At 34.6% G+C, this 17,619-nt stretch overlaps 1 protein-coding gene across 1 annotated transcript in view; it reads left to right on the top strand.

The window, feature by feature from the left end:
- LOC123684166 (ATP-binding cassette sub-family G member 1-like) overlaps positions 1–12,645 on the top strand; it is a 63,355-nt gene extending 50,710 nt beyond the window's left edge. The window contains exons 4-10 of the mRNA XM_045623323.1: positions 345–490; positions 1,238–1,476; positions 3,634–3,762; positions 6,296–6,655; positions 6,714–6,814; positions 9,491–9,649; positions 10,880–12,645. Of these exons, the coding sequence (XP_045479279.1) occupies positions 345–490; positions 1,238–1,476; positions 3,634–3,762; positions 6,296–6,655; positions 6,714–6,814; positions 9,491–9,649; positions 10,880–11,224 (1,479 nt within the window). The 3' untranslated portion in view covers positions 11,225–12,645. The remainder of the gene's footprint in view (positions 1–344; positions 491–1,237; positions 1,477–3,633; positions 3,763–6,295; positions 6,656–6,713; positions 6,815–9,490; positions 9,650–10,879) is intronic.
- Positions 12,646–17,619: the final 4,974 nt, after the last annotated feature.

Below are 17,619 nucleotides of genomic sequence, written 5' to 3' on the forward strand. Positions count from 1 at the left end.
CCCACTCCCTCTAGAAAAAAATGGAAGCGCGATAATTTTTTTTCTTTTACGACAAATTCTCGACAATTATTGAAATGAGTTTCACTGATTTTTTGTATGGTAGCTCTGCTAACTTTAAGGGGTTGCACTATACAATCGCTCAAATATTCAAAGAATTTTGATATTATTAAATCATTCATTTTCTCAAATATTTTTCCTATAACCTTTTTTTCCTATAATTTAACTGAATATATATTAATATCCTATATTTAACTGAATATTTCTGAGATTTAAATTGAATGAGAATTTGAAGAAAGTCATTCAATTACTCAATAATTATTACTTATTTCCGATATAATTTTCAGATAGAAGAAATTCTGAATTCGATGGGCTTATGGCAACAAAGAAAAGTACGAACACAGGCGTTGTCAGGAGGACAGAGAAAAAGGTTGTCTATTGCTTTGGAACTATTGAAAAACCCACAGATAATGTTCTTCGATGAACCAACCAGGTAATAAGAGTTCATAATATTTTACATCACAAAAATGTCTTCTTATCAAGTAAAGATACATAATTTGGAAGTATTGAAATTAGTTCAAAAAATTAGTAAAGCAGTAACGGAAACTCGAGAGATTTTAAGCGCTCCTTTATTAATATGTCAATTGCGCCCTTGAAGGCCACAGAACTGTACATACCCATAGTATGTGGTGTATAAGGACGCAATATTTGTAAGCTATCAAAATGAAATTTTGCACGAAGCTTGAAATTGTAATTTTATCGTTTGAAACTATTTCCGGCTCACATTCGAAAATTGCGGACATTGTGTTGAAATTATTGAGCGATTTTTTCAGGCAACTAGTGCTCAATAAGTTCATACTTTTTTTGGTTGGGGGTGAATTTGCTGATCGGAAGTAATATTGACATTTTCCTATACCTCCTTAAATGAGATGATGTATCCAATGAAGAGTCTTTCTGAATGCCACTTTAGCTATAAAACAACAATACTGCATCAGACTACACCCATTCAATAGTTTAATAATTATATTTTTATTAGTTTTTGATTTCCAATAGATTTAAACAAAATCAGATGCCTTTGGCGCATGAATGAACTAGCTCTCTAATGCTCCTGCCTTTTCTTTATTTCAATTTTATAAGACAACAACAAAATAAAGGAAAAACAAAGTTTATTATTCATTACGTAAATCGTAACTAATTATAAAATACAAAATGTAATAATATTTATGTGCTTATTTTTCAGTGGACTGGATAGCCTGACATCCAAACAATGCGTCAGTATACTCAAAGATCTTTCAGCAACAGGCAGAACAATAATTTGCACCATCCATCAACCAAGTGCTTTAATTTTTGAAATGTTCGACCACCTGTACGTTTTAGCAAAGGGTCACTGTGTATATCAAGGCGCAGTTAAGCAGCTACTGCCGTATTTGAGTGATATTAATTTAATATGTCCGCCTTACCATAATCCTGCTGATTTTAGTAAGTATATTAATTAATATTCATAAGTTTGAATGACAATATCAATAATTAGTGTATCTAGTAGTAGCAGAAGCAATACATTGCCGACAACGACAATGTGAAAGATTTGGGTATTGAAGTCTAACAATATCCTTCTACGGCTTTTACCACAAGATATTTCTACCAATATTTCAATCGGCATTATCATAAGTTAAGAGAATGGCAAAGCTGAATATGCTAATACAATAGTAAAATTGTCTAACAAGAAAACAACAGAAAGAGATATATTTGAATATATGTAGGTTGAACTAGTCCATAATAAGATAAAAAATTCGAAAGAAGCTTTATTATTTGTTTGCTTTTTTTCTCATCTAATAGACATAAATTATACAAACAGAAAGTGATTGACTTAAGTAAGGGGTTTTTTTTCAACTAAACTGAGTTATAACATGAGGACTGATTAGACACAAACACTTAGTTTTTCAGGATTTCATTTAGAAAAATCACGACAATTATTCACGAGTCTTGAATGCAAATAGCAAATAGTCTTTATGAGTTAGCTCCAAAACAAAGACCCATAATATGGCCCATTATAACAATCTACTCACTCGAATTAATTATTTTTGATGTGTATTTTTATTTTTCACCTCGTTAAACTCAAATTATGATAACATTGATTTAAGTACTGTACTTCATTCCTTAATCTATAATTTTTCTACTAGGTACCTACTGTATAATTTTTGAAGTAGTAAATCTGGATTCTTGGATATTTCATTTTTAAAATAGTGCACAGCTTTCACACAAAATTCATATCAACAATCGTTTATGTTCTTCAATATAATATAGGTACCCATAAATTTTCCACATGTGAATTTCAAAACAGATCGTTGTTGAGGCATCGTAGCAACAAAGCAAGTTGTGGGCAAATGTGATTTTCTTTTACACAGTATGGATCAAAATCAGGGAGTCTATACATGCGCTCAATAGTATCTCAAAAGGGCTAGTATTTATATAACTACGGACAGCAAGGCCAAGCTGAGTTTCCTGTAATCACATAGGAGTCTCTGCTGACATAGGAGTATCTGGATACCATAAAGCAATTGGCCAGAAGAAATAAAGTAACTCTACTAAGGGTACCGGGGGATTGTGGTATGGAAGAAAGAGCCGATGAACTTGCAAAAAGGAGATCAAGGTTAATACTTGTTGGCCCTGAGCCTTTTTGTGAGTTTGGAAAAGACCAATATAAGGCAGCGGTCGAACAATGGGATTTGGGCAATAAAAAAACCATCTGGAAAAACACTACCAGTCTTGCTCAGGCAAATAAATTAATGGTGCCTTCACTGATCTACACCAGAAAGCTCTTGAAAGAGAGCTGAGCTTCAGTTAATGATGGGACTGCTGACAGGCACTGTCGGTGCCTTTTGTACCGCATGTTAAAGTCAGCAGATGATATTTGAAGGCTCTTTTAAACAGAGGTAGAAACATCTAAACACGTGGTTTACAAATGTCCGGGGTTGACTGGCCTAAGTACCACTCATATGTCTTGGTGCTAACGAGGTAACAGCCAAAGCTCCTTAAGATGTTGTACGTTTCGTTAACAGTACCGACGGCTTCCTTGGGTTTGTATAAATGTGTGAGATTAGGAATAAAATAACCATGTAGTCATAGTTACCGCTGATGGAGTCGCAACGACCACGATTCAAAATAAAAATAATAATTATACAATGGAAATGATTTACTGGACCTCATAGATCGAGTCAATTCGAGCAAATGGTGCCAAATAGTTTGTACTGTTTAGAAAAAGGAATCAACTCAATATTTTATGAAAATTTTGTGAAAACAATAACGAAATATTCGAACGATATATTCAAAACCAAATCAATCTATTCGTACACTCTAAATTCAGAGAATAAATAGAAAAAAGTGCTAAAGGGAAAACTGCAAACTCATACATTAAAAATAAAGTTTGAGCAATTTTCTTTTGAATTTAGAAAGAACAGATTTCAAAAGCGCCCCAATCCAATTTTGGTTGATGTGAAACATCAGATAATGTGTTTATATTTGTCCATTGAATCATTAAGAGGTGCTATTAAGAGGTCAATGCTTGAGAACAATTGTTGTCGAGACGATTTCAATTATAGTTGACACTTTCGATCATGTGATTTCGTTTATTTTCAGTATTGGAAGTAGCAGCGGGAGACTTAGGAGATCACTTTGATGCTTTACTCGAAAGGAGTGCGAATGGAACAAGAGACGACTGGAGAGAAGTTAAAAAAGACATTGTGGACCCACTCGCTAGTTGTTCGAGTGAGTATTCATTTCAAATGGGTGAATGCTAATAGTTATTTATAATACAAGTGCAGAAGGCATTGATATTCTTCCACGAGTTCAAAATTCAAAAACGAGCCACGAAGTGGCGAGTTTTGGAATGAACGAGTGGTAGAATGAGCCTTCTGTACGAGTATTATACATTATTTTCTCTAATTCATTGCATTTTCATTTAAATTAATGAAATATTGCCATAAATATATTTTAGTGATTTTTGCATTGAAAAATGTTGGTTGGCAGAACTGATTTCTTTAAGGCAAATTGATGAATTGACAGATAAAGCCGTGGCGGAAAGTTCGGAGTGCCAACATCGAATAATGAAATATAACCATGAAAACTGTGCGTTTCTGATATATTCTCGCACGATTTTGTTCTACAAGATGTGGAAGAATGAACGGAATAACCACAGAATTAGAGAAAAACAAATTCTCAAACTCCTCAATTCCACTTATCTATAATCTTTTCATTTCAATTAAAAATGATAATAGATATGAACAAAAATAATCCAAAATTGCTTGAAAAATTCCATATCTAATTACTTAATAAGGAATACAAATTTAAATACCTAGCTGAGTCTCTCTGACAATTTTTTTCTTATAAATAAAATTATTCGATAACACTCAGACTATTTTCACAAGAACTTGCAGACGCCTTAATTAGTAGAAATGTCAAGTACCTAAGTTACAATCACATGAAGGATAAAAGCAATTTGAGGTAAATAGCTTGTAAAATGAAAGAAGTGGTCCTTGTGCTCTTCTTAAAATAATTATGTATTTCCTTCTTTCAACACTCTAAGTATGAATATTTACAAGGTGTAGTAAAAAGAATGACATTGTTTTTGCATGAAAAACGATGATTTAATTACCATAGTAATTACGATTTAGGTCGAATATGCGCCGTTTTATTCGGTAACTTATTGCCATTACAAGGTAATATTGTGTAGTCTCTCTCATAAGCACTCGTCCTTATTGGTAAAAAATTGAGACAATCGATTTTCACAAGGCTCTGTTGAAGCGAATTTTTCGCCAGCAAAATTGTTCACCATGGACATGAACAGATGGTAATCACTTGATCAAAGGTCCGGACTATGAGGTAAATGCATAAGAACCTCCCAACCAAGGTTACGGAGCTTCTGGCTAGTCACTATCGAGGTATGGCCTGGAGTTGTTCTGCTGGAACACAATTCCTCTCCTATCAGCCAAAGCTGGCGGTTTTTGGGCGATTGTTTTCTTCAGATGGTCGAATTGTTGACAGTTCAGTTCCGAGTAAACAGTTGTGTCTTAAGGGATAACTCAAAACCACCAGAATACAGCAAAACCTTCCTGACCGCTAATCATAGCTCACCACGTTTCGACCACGACCCTTTTCGTCTTGACGTTGTCGTAGGTGATCCATTTTTTATCACCAGTTACCAACCGCTTCAAAAATAGGTCGATTTTGTTGCGATCAGCATATGGAAATTAGGACCATGAGGTTTTTTTGCGTTGAATCATATGGTACCCATATATCGAGCCTCTTCTTGAGACCAACCTTACGCAAATGGTTTCAAAAGGTTTTTTCTGCAATCTTTAGCTCTTGGGAACTCGAAACAGTTCTTTTATGATGGTCGGACTCGACAGATTTTATGATTTTATCAACATTTTCGACAATTGGCCTACCAGTGCGTAGTGCATGAACAAACAATGAAACCAGTATTGTGCTTGATTGGCTGTTGTTACAGTATCAGGAACATAAACACTATTTACTTTTTCATCCGAATGTCACAAAAGTTTTTATAGTACAAAATCTCATCTTTCTAAAGCCATCTAGTAGAACCTGATCGGACTTATACAATGCGAGATACAGATAACTAAAGCCATCTATTGGAAAAATAATTTCTCTTCACTACACTTAATATACATACATATATTTTAATTTAGTTTTGTCAAATAGCATCATGATCTGTTTTTTTACTTACTCCTTGAAATGCTTTCCCGTGAATTGGATAATTCAATACTTCGGAAGAATAATTAAGCCTTTAAAAGAAGGATAACGTGAACGGTGTCCTCAACCCAAGATGATAAACTTAAATTGTTTTTGATATCTGCAAAAAAAAATAAAAGATGTGTGGAAATGTGATATGGAATAAACAATCAAAGCATTGAGCTGACATATCATCGAATGTTGAGATGGTATTGGAGTGCCCAAAAAAATCAACTAAATAGTCAATAGTAACATAGTCTGGTTATTCTGGCATCCTGCTCACTTTCTGTGGTAAAGGTTAAATGTACCTACAAGAAAGAGATTCAGTTGAAGGAAAAAACCGAAATAGAAGCATTCTGGCGGAATCATTCCAAAAAACTCTGATACTACAAGATTAAAGGAGTATCTGAATTTATTCACTCGCACTAGCTTTGAAATTCCTTGCTTATATATACTTATATAATATATATATATATATATACTTATATAAGTATTTAGGTATAACATCGTGTTCTTCGATCTCATTATCAAGTTCAATTATCTTCCACAGGTAAAACAATCACCAAAAATAGGTTAACACCATTCAGCATTCCCCAAGTGATCTTCCGAAGAATGAAGAGTTCCGATAGGGACAAAAACGATGAAACTTCAACATGCTGCCAATCCGACTACGCCACTTCTTCCCTACATCAACTTCTAGTCCTAATAAAGAGAAATTATATTATTTTAAGTAGAGACAGAACCTTGACGTACTCCAGAATCGCAACTCACCTCCTGATTGCCCTTTTTATAGGATATTTATATTACGGGATAGGAATAAAAGCACAAAATATGCTCAACAATTTCAATTATATGTATTTTTCTGTGATGTTTTTGATGATGACCGCATTCAACTGTGTTTCAACGACATGTGAGTTCTCTCAATATTTTTGTAGAAACTTGAAAATACAATTATTTCTTGTTTTCAGTTCCCTCTGAGCTTCCAATTATCAGTAAGGAATATTTCAACAAGTGGTACTCTTTGAAATCCTATTTTCTAGCAGTAACGTTAGCTGATGTTCCAATTCAGGTAAGAATAATGAAACAAATGGTGCAGGCAGAATTTTACTAGATGAATATAATTCACGATATGATGTAGACTAGAGAGATGTAGTTTTATTCAATGTGAGTTAATTTCATTTGAAACATAATAGTTAAAAACATTCTGATGCCAGAGACCTCACCAAAAATATGCATCGAATACCTATATTCAACCAACGAATCAAACTTTTCGATTTTCCATAAAAAAATATGAAAAAAGCACTGGCGTGGAGTTACTTGTTAAAAATCGTATTCATATAACTTTCACTTATTTTCGTATTTTCCTTCAAACTGTTGAAATAGAATCCAAATTCTCAATTAACCTGCAAAGTGCCAGGCCGTTAATACATAGAATTACATGATACTTTCAACACAATGTTATTCAACACTTTTTGAGTCCCCATTCTCGAGCAACAACTGTCCATGCGAAAAACCGGGCAATTCAAGGTTTATTCCACCAATTTGTAACTGTTGAACTTGTGATTCATATATAATCATTGCAAATGCAAGTCGCACTAGACACTGGACACGTTTAAATTCAAAATGAAATCCAGATGGCATTAGTGGTATCCTTATAACATATAAGAAAGAATCATTTTCGTTGCAATTCAATCATCTACTATCTGTCAGGAACCCCAAAATACATCCTTCGAAGTATCAACTTATACTCTATGATTGTTCTCCCGGTTGGAGGAGAATGGCAAGCCATTTTTCTTTTCCATGCAATTTTTTCGAAAATATTTTATCGTAAAAACCTTCTCATGACAGTAATGAACACAACAAAAAAAAAAAAAGAATTATCCAATTCGGTACTGTCGTTTGAATGTGATGCCTTAAATTATATCCAAAGATCCTCTTTTATATATAGATTGAAAAAACAAAATTTCAGTAGATATTTAGCCTATGTAGCTATTCGGAAAATCTCTAGCATATTCCCTTGAAGCGTTATCTAGTACACAGCTGCTGGCCGAGTGGATGAAGTGATTCTGACCTCGTATCATGTCAAACAAATTATACCCTTTTAGAACCTGAAAATTTGTAAATTATAGATATTTGAGTAAACTGATTACCTGCTGTTAGGATGGCCGTTTATCGAAGGGGCCACCCACCTAGAGAAATAAACCAAAGAATCCTTTTTATGTAATCTAAAAAAATAGTGTCTTTTTTGTTCGTGTTATAGGACAAACATATTTTTTTCAACAATTTCCTCAATATTTAGAAAACTCAGTAGTTTGATTAAAATGAATCCAAAAATCGAAACAATACCTAGTAATTGAGCGAATCAATAATCATATAAAAGCTTGCCTGACACAATTTTCGAACAAATGACATGTAACATTTGAATCAAGTAATCAGAATAAATTTTGTTCATATTTAATACTTCATTGAATTAGAACAAAATCAAGTAGATTCCATTCATCTTCGTATGTTGTTTTTCCTCTTATTGATTTTTGTTTTGGTTTGTTTGGTGACTGTTTGGTGCGCTTTATGGGCTGGTGGAATCATTGGTCCATACTTTTTCAAAAACGATGATGGCCAGAACGTTACAGTCAATGGTGATCGGTATAGAGCCATGATTACTAACTTTTTCATTCCTGAATTGAACAACCATGATGTCCAGCAGCTGTGGTACCATCAAGACGGCACAACATGTCACACAGCTCGTGCCACAATCGATTTTTTGAAAGACACGTTTGGTGACCGCCTTATTTCACGTTTTGGACCTGTGAATTGGCCTCCAAGATCTTGTGATTTAACACCGCTAGACTTCTTTCTGTGGGGCTATGTAAAGTCATTGGTCTATGCGGATAAGCCACAAACCCTTGACCATTTGGAAGACAACATTCGCCGTGTTATTGCCGATATACGGCCACAAATGTTGTAAAAAGTCACGAAAATTGGACGTCCAGATTGGACTACATCCGAGCCAGCCGTGGCGGTCATATGCCAGAAATCATATTTGAAATGTAATGCCACAAGATTATCTTGCGGATAAATAAAATTCATGTCAATCGAATAATCCATCGCTGATGTGACAATTTTCTATTTGTCGCAGTCATCCTTGCTTTTCAATGTACGAATTCCATTTCCCAGGTTCACTGTGATATTTCCATCGGCCATTCATTTTTTAAACCAAATTTTTCTCTAGCATATCTTAATATTTCGAGCCGTTTCCAAATTAGATCCTCCTCGATTTATATTTTATAATTTCTAAAGTATTTGCCTCGATGTTTCCTCAATGTCTTGAAATTTTTTTAATTCTTCAGTCTTGAATGTCAAAGAAACTGGACGTGGATTTTCATTTCCTATTCAATAACATATTCTTATTGACTCTTCAAATATCTATAAATTACATTTTTCATTAAGGAAATCAAGGCGGGATGGAAAAAACAAATTATTCATTTCTGAAAATTCTTCGAAATTGAATAGAAAAAATTGTCCTATAACATAAGAGAAATAGTCGTATATGGACTGTTCTCCAATAAGTGCGAAAGTTTTTAGGTAGTGAATCCTTGTCGAAAATTAAATGGGTTCTTCCATGTAAACATATACTATTAGGTCTTCCCTTTTAACATAAACTCTTGGATCTTCCTTTAAAAAGCTCAAAAACTAAAATAAGATTCTTCCACCAAAGACTATATTTTAATAAATATCTCCATTTCAGGTTTTCGCTACGTTGCTTTATTCTTCCATCACGTATTTCTTGACAAAGCAACCCACTGATGAACCATACAGAATAGTATTCTTCATGTTCATGTGTGTGTTGGTTTCGTTGGTAGCTCAGAGCTTCGGATTGTTGATAGGTGCAAGCATGAATGTCAAGGTAAGTTCCTAATTGGATATCTTAATTAGATGCAATCATTCATCAAAGTGATGAAAACTTGCAGCAATTTTATTGTAATTACCATTCTGAAATTGGTATAGCTGTAAATGAGTCAAGTTTTCCTTGGAAATTTCTCCTAATTCTAATGTCTAATCTTGTGATGACAAACGAATGTATCATTTTCTCAGAAATATTAGAACCTTCAGGATGTATGAATCTATATTGGTAACTTTTTAGGCATCAATATTTTCAATTAAATCTTGGATTTTAATGGTTCAACGCTGATAGTTTTAAAATGGCTTGTTGCGTCACTTCCAATCTTCCTGCCAATTCTTGTTGCATTTGACACGAGTCTTGATCAATTCTGCATCTTGTAAATCCTTTTCTATTCAACCGCCATGCTGGTCTTCGACGTCAAAATCATCGTTCCTGAAGCGTTGAAACAACTCTCGGCACGTTCTTTCACTAATAGCGGCCTCATCCCTCATCATAGCTATTTGAGAGCATTCGATGTGCCTCTGCCTCAGATTTCTTCATATTAAAGCAGAAAATTAAAACCTCCCGCAAATGACGAGAATTCGGCTCGTCAGCTGACATGTTTAATCGGGAATAACTTTATGATGCAGACAAGAATCGACTAATATTTCGATGGCGTTATGTTCATAAATACTTAACCTTATTGTATGACATCTACGATCTATTTATCTCGACTACCACTTACCGCTACAGCCATTCATTGCAAAACGGCAGAAGCAAACCTAATAATCAATTTCATCGTGAATGTCATTTTTTTAGACTTACTTACATTTAAAAATAAATGGGATCATTTTGCAGAAAAAGCATTCAGGTTAACTCCCTATTCCTCTTAATATCTCAAAATTATTAGTAATAGCAATTTATGTGAAAAAATATTATCTGAGATTTCAACGATAAAAAGTACAAATAAAAATGGTCTCAAATTTGATCCCTGAGGAATGCCCTGCTCACCATGAACGAAAATTATTTCAATATAGGTAGCACTTTCTGTTAGTTAGAAAATACTCCAAGAGAGATATAAGAACACCAGATAAAGCATATCCAGATAGCTTTCTGAGTAGTTTATGAGAGATATGAACGAGGACCCATGGAGCTCCTAACGTATAAGTAGTTTTTAGCAAACTTTTTAGTTCAATCCATCTTGGCAATTTAATCTTTATATGTAAAAAACCTTACAAACTTTTCACTTTACAGAATGGTGTTATATTCGGACCTTTCTGCTTCCTACCTTTCACGATATTCTCTGGCTTCTTCGTGCAGTACAGTGCTGCGCATCCAATGTTCCGTTGGATATTCCACATATCCTTCCTCAAATACGGTTTGGAAGGCTTGGTACTGGCTGTGCTGGGATACGGTCGAGGAAAACTGCCATGCGAAGCCGACTACTGCCATTACGTCCATCCTAGGAAGTTTCTACGAAACATGGACATGGACAAGGCAGACTATTGGTTGGGGGTTTCATTCATGGTGTTTCTGATAGCCATCATCAGGATTGCAGCATTCTTCGCCCTCAGCATTCAAGTGAGAAGTCGGACGTAGCGGTATCAGAACAATATTTGATACATACATCATTTTTATAATGAGGTTATTGTTAACCCCATATTTTACCACTTTTTGAAGTCTATTAGATTTTTATACTTATTATCATTTTTACTATTATTCCATGTAGGAATAGGTTTTGAATGTTTCTTCGCTGTTTTTGGAGAGTATATATTATCTGAGATCTGTCTCGTTTTTACGCATATCTAGTTATTGTAGCATGAGAAATGAGTTTATATTTTTATAAAATATATTACGAATAACTTTTATTGTGAATCGTTAGACAAGTCACGTTATTCAATTAATGTAATATCGTAATGTGGTTATGATGATATGTAAATATCGACATTATTTTGTTATTCTATTCAAAACTTCGTTATGTATGATATATATTATGTATTCACTTGACAACTGAAATGAGTAATTGCAACTCAACTTGGCATGTTTTGTTTGAAAAAAGATACAATTTGAAAGAAAGATACAATTTTAAAAAAATTGGAATTTTATGATAACATATATTGATTTTCTTTGTTTTGCATCAACAATTGTGCAGCAAATATGGTGCTCATTATCTTTATGATATACGGAATCAAAGGCTTCACATGAATGAATTTGACAACTTCTACATTGGTAAAGACTTTTGAGTGTGATAAATAACACCACTTTCGCATACATATCAGTGAAATATCTTCAGAATACAGTGCAAACAAGAACATAATCAAATTATACAAGTGTCTGAAAGAAATATATCAAAATATCTAGCGTTTAGAAAAAAAAAACGATCTGGTGGTAGACCATAACTGATCGTATGGTTAGCTCATATCATACGTTGAAACTATCAGAATCTAACTTAAGGCAAAAATTATCTTTGATTGTTGTAAATCAAAATGATGGTTAGGACTTAGGACATGCATCAGGAAGTCCATGGCCTACCACGTTTGCCTCGTTTGTTTCCAAACACTGGATATATCAAGCAAAAACAAGCATAAGCCAGAATAGACCAAACTAAAGGAATAATTTCCAAAGATGATCTCAGATAATCAATATAAACCTACCATATTTAGGTTTTTGTATGAAACGGTAATAAAATACTCTGTACCTTGATAATGAATGTTACCAAAGGTGACATACCTAACGTCTGAAACCAGAAGTCGTGTGTTCACTCCGATGGACAATAAATGTTCTTTATTGATATGCTTTTATAAATATAAGGTGAAGGACATTCATCTCGTTCTTTTCATAGTACAATGAATTTATTCAACTATAAGTTTCAAGAACATTCCGATTATAGTCGAAGATATCTGTGATCGAAATATCAACAAGACCAACCATAAATAATTGTGTTTGATCAAAATAATCTTTTGATATTAGAATTTAGTGAAGATTTATAATCAAATATATTTTTATTATCTTTAAGGTTTCATGAGAGTTTTATTTCTATCCTACATACAAAAAACATTGAGAATTTCAGACCATAGTTTATAATTTCCTCTTTCAACGCAAAATACCTCAACAAGTGAAGAAATAGTACCTATATTCCTTATAAGTGTAGAAGTTTGGGAACACTAGTAAGAAATATGGTGTTCCACGTATTGAACACTATTATACTCTTTCAACGATTGTGAATAGCCATCACAAAATAGAAATTTAAAGGAACTATTTCTTTTCAAGATGGCATTCGTTACGTAGTGGATCTCAGGGTCTTTTACAATAGGTTGGCATCCTAATCATATCTTCGACAGGCTTTTGGCAAACTATTACTGGTCTTTTCAAATCATCATTTTGTAGTCGATCAGTTTGGATCACTCCAAAAAGTTTTTTCGAATCTTCGACTCTACGAGATCCAAGAAGTATCTGGATCTTAGTAAAAATATGCTACACCTCCTCACTGAATTCCTCACAGGGCATTGTCGCCTCAGGAAAAACCTCATGAGAGTGGGTCTCGCAGAAAATGACGAGTGCAGATTCTGTGGGGAGAAGGAAGAAACTCCGGATCACATGGTAACGGAATGCCTCGCCATCGATAGCCAACGCAAAACCTGCTTTGGACACGAAAACTGTAGAAGTGAGGAATTAGCCTCCTTGAAGCCATCCCAGATATTGGAGTTATTAAAACTCAGGAACTAGAAGGCGAGCTGTAAATCTCGAACTAAAAAAACAAATTAAACCTAAGTTCATCAGCAGCCCTGCACAATCGATAGACCGAAGCTTGCTCAAGTATGTTAGTCCGAGGTTTAGGGAGTCGAAAAGTTGATGTGGTCCTCGTTTCAATTCTTGGTACACGAATGTCAACCCTGGACAGTAGATGAGGTGAATCAATTCTTCCAGAGACAAGCTTTTGCGCAAATTTAGCGCACTGGCGCTTCTGTCTCTCCTGCAACGTTGAAATTCGCATTTCCCGCATGATCTTCGACAAATCCGCACCACGTTCAGGATACCTGCCGGTCTTTCTATATTCAGCACACTTCAAGAATTTTCAATGAATGCGTTCAAGTGATGTTAGGTGGGAACTGTATATCGGAAACCAAACCAAGTTGGCGTACTCTAACTTGCTGACGACAAGAGAAAAATAGAGAATTCTGAGGACTGAAACATCAGGGAACTCCCTGGAACACCGGAACACAAAGCCTAAAGATCGACTAGCCGAAGAACAAAGCTCCTCGATATGAGGAACAAAGCTGAACGTCGAATCAAATAACACCCCCAAATCGCGAAACCGATCTCCACTAGCGATAAGACAATTACCAATAGAATAATTAAAGGTGAGAGGACGTAAGCTTCTCGTGAAAGTCACCTTAAAACACTTTTGTAGATTTAAAATGAGTCCATTGCGCGAGCACCAAACATTAACTAACTCCAAGCTGGACTGGAGCAGCTCCAAATCAGCAATTCCGCGTATCCTCAAGTAAAGTTTGAAGTCATCTGCATAGGCCAAGGCTAAGCAACTGAGAAGAGCCAGAAGATCATTGATAAAAATTATGAATAACAATGGTCCAAGATTAGATCCTTGCGGCATACCAGATGACAGATAAAATTCGAAAGACTTGAAGCCATTATAAAACACATGACTCATTCTTCCCTCCAAGTAAGATCTCATCAGGTCGACATATGCTGGACTGAGGCCAAAAAAAGAAAATTTATTCAGCAACATACGGTGATCAACCGAGTCGAAGGCTCGTGATAAGTCTGTATAAATATGGGAGAATAGTTATGATGGAGGGCACAATAGACCATTAGGTCGCAGTGTTACGGAACCTCCATAATTAAATCTAATATATATACCTAACATAATCTATGGTATCTAATATATGGTAACATGAATATACTTACTTACTAATCTTGATGTCGAGTTGCTTTTTCAGAAATTTTTTCAACCTTTTTCTTCAGGAAATCTGTGACAGTTTCCCATTCTACATATATGTCGATTTGTTGTTTTCTTACAAACATACGACATATCCATTGCTGTTCTTATAAGATGAAGAATTTGTCACTTATATCTTTTTGATATGGCTTTTGGCTGCATAACCTCATACTGCTGTTCCATATGTTAGTTGAGTTCTTGCAATTGACTGTGTCATTCTCAGTTTCGTATATTGATTCTTTTTACTCTTCCTCCCTAAGAAGTCTTCCATAATGCCCACGTTATATTCAGCCTTATAACACTCTCTTATATCATCTCTGCAGATGTTGTAATTTGCTCATGCGTAAAAACTACTAGTATATTCGAAAGTACCTATAGGGAATCTATCGATTTCCTCGAAAATATTCGAGTTGAGTTAAATTTCGAACCAAAAAGCTAAAAACAAAAGAACCCGGTGTAAAAACTTGGAATGATCAAAGCCACAACCCTAAGGGATCCGTAGAAAGGCTTTGCTAACGGTCGAATGGAAAACGGCCTGAATGCCCATAAAACTCGGTATTTCAGGGCGAATAATTCAATTGAGTTCAGTCCAGTCTACAACTACAACATATCTGCAACACTTGCACCGACAACGAGAAGAGTAAAAATTTTCACATCTGTTCCCGAGACCGCCAAAAAGCGACCCTTAAAAAACGATTAGATCTAAATATCATCTTCTTCACACATTTTAAGTGGGTTGGAAATAAATTGAATACGTGTTTTTATCCCGTTCATTTATTTCCCTAATTTGTCCTTGGCCGTGAACTAATTTAGTCACAGTATAAGGACCACAACCCACAAGCTAAAATAGCTGTGTCCCAATATCCATACCTTACAAATTTCATCACCAGAATCGGAATTATAGAACACGAAATATTTAGTTCCCAAAATTTCGTCAATTTGCACATTATATTCAGAAGTGCTTAAATTTTTTCGGAAAAACGTACAACCCAATCCGAATATCCATACCTACCCAACGTCATCAAAATTGAATCTACCTAGAGAAGAATGGTCTGAAGAAGGCATGAATATATTTCCACAACCCACTGATTCTGTATAGTTACTTAATAGTTAACTGCAAAACACGAAATTTTTTTCGTGTAGTCTGCCTACAGAAAGATATGGATATTGTGCCATATATACGTGTTAAGAAAATATTAATACAAACATCGCTTTATGATAAAGAAGAGCAATTCAGGATAAAAAATGATGATGAAGATGATCCGTCATCAGGGCCGTAGCGACCGGAAGGGAGGGAGGTGAGCCATATGATTTGTCCAAAAAAGACAACAATGAACTCTATTTTTGAAAAAAATAAATAAAATCGTTATTGTTCTTTTGGGTGGAACCTATTTGAAGCCTACCAAAGAACTGAAAATAAGAAATTATGAAGTGTATAGAAAAGACGGGAACAAGGAAGAGGCGGAGATACAGCAGTCCTGAAAAAAAAAGTAATTGTACATCACGAACTACCAGAAGTTCTGAGTGCGAATATCGAAGAAAAAGGGATAAGTTTTAAAACGAAAGCAGGTGAAATAAACATATACTCTATATACCGATCCCCAAACAATAGGCTAGAAGAAGCCGATATATAGAACATTTCTTCAGAAAAGAAAGACCTTCTATAACTGCGGGAGACTTAAATGCAAAGCATCCTGACTGGAATAGCAGGAAAACAAATCCCCAAGGAAATAAACTGAGAACCAAATAGAAGAAAATAGTGACGTGCAGAAGGGAGAAAAGTCTCCTAATTAAACAACAGTAGAAAAGTGGAGAAATTATAGTAGAAGCGTAGAGAAGTAAATTACAGTCATTAAACAAAAAGGAGACCTGTGGTATGATTTTAATTTTCATCGAATTTATTGAAATACCATCTACAAAAATTCAATCGACACAGTCCATTGCCTTCTCTAAGTCGTACTTAGCAATATTCCGGATGAATTTTTTAAGTTGAATCAGTCAAAGTCCACTTATGCCTGTACATCTTCCTTATAATTCCCCTTGTGGGGCAGACACAGACGAAGCCAAAGTTAATCAAAAAATTTCTAAAATGCATTTTCGAGCGGAAATTTTGAAATTGGATATCAAAAACTCATTCCTAAAATGATCACAAAACAGTTGCCTATGAAACAAGCCTGTAAAGCAATTGCATCATTTGGTTTGATATATTTGTGTCATTATATGTATATCTATAATGATTAGTTAGTTAAGATATTCGTGAAAAAAAATAATGCAGCATTGTGCTTAAAATGCTATATCTTGTTGACCTGCACTGCGAAAAAATAATAATATCAATTTATTTTTGAATCAACATATTCATCATACGCCTACCATAATCCTCATCTTATTAAGCATATGTCATTCATAATATGGAGCATTTATAAAGGTATAATGATCTATTTTAAGAAAGCAAAATTCATCCAATACAATTTCCCACTCATACGCGTGCATTCAGGGGAATCTCATTTAACATCTATAATCCTCTGTGATTTAACCAGTTCTGGGAGACATTACTCATTGTCATATAATTAGTTGAAGATTTCAGTCAATGTCCATACCGTCATCAATGTAACGACGTCATATCCTTCATGGTCAAGGTGGTCACTACGACATCAAATTCATCATCGCCCTTATCTTGTTGGTGTTTGGAGGTCAATAGCTCTGTATCGAGAATCAGTGGAATCAAATCAAAACTATTATTTCTTTGAAATAGCTGTGAATAACAAATCCAATAAGTTATCTTCAGTTTGGAAATTTGATAAATTTGCAAAATACAAGGGAGACATTGCTCCAGAAAACAAATAAGGAAAACTATTTTGATCAACAATACTTGAAGTTATTAATACAAAGTTTTATAGTGAATTGCAGACCATCTCAAAACCAATCAATTTGACTTGATAGATTTGAAGTTTATGGAAAAAAGTTTATGATTCGTATGATACTTGATACTCAGCATTAGGTATACTATTATATAGTTACATAATACTTTCTTCGA

Source organism: Harmonia axyridis, chromosome 7, assembly GCF_914767665.1.
Source record: "Harmonia axyridis chromosome 7, icHarAxyr1.1, whole genome shotgun sequence".
In the NCBI taxonomy this organism is placed as follows: domain Eukaryota; kingdom Metazoa; phylum Arthropoda; class Insecta; order Coleoptera; family Coccinellidae; genus Harmonia; species Harmonia axyridis.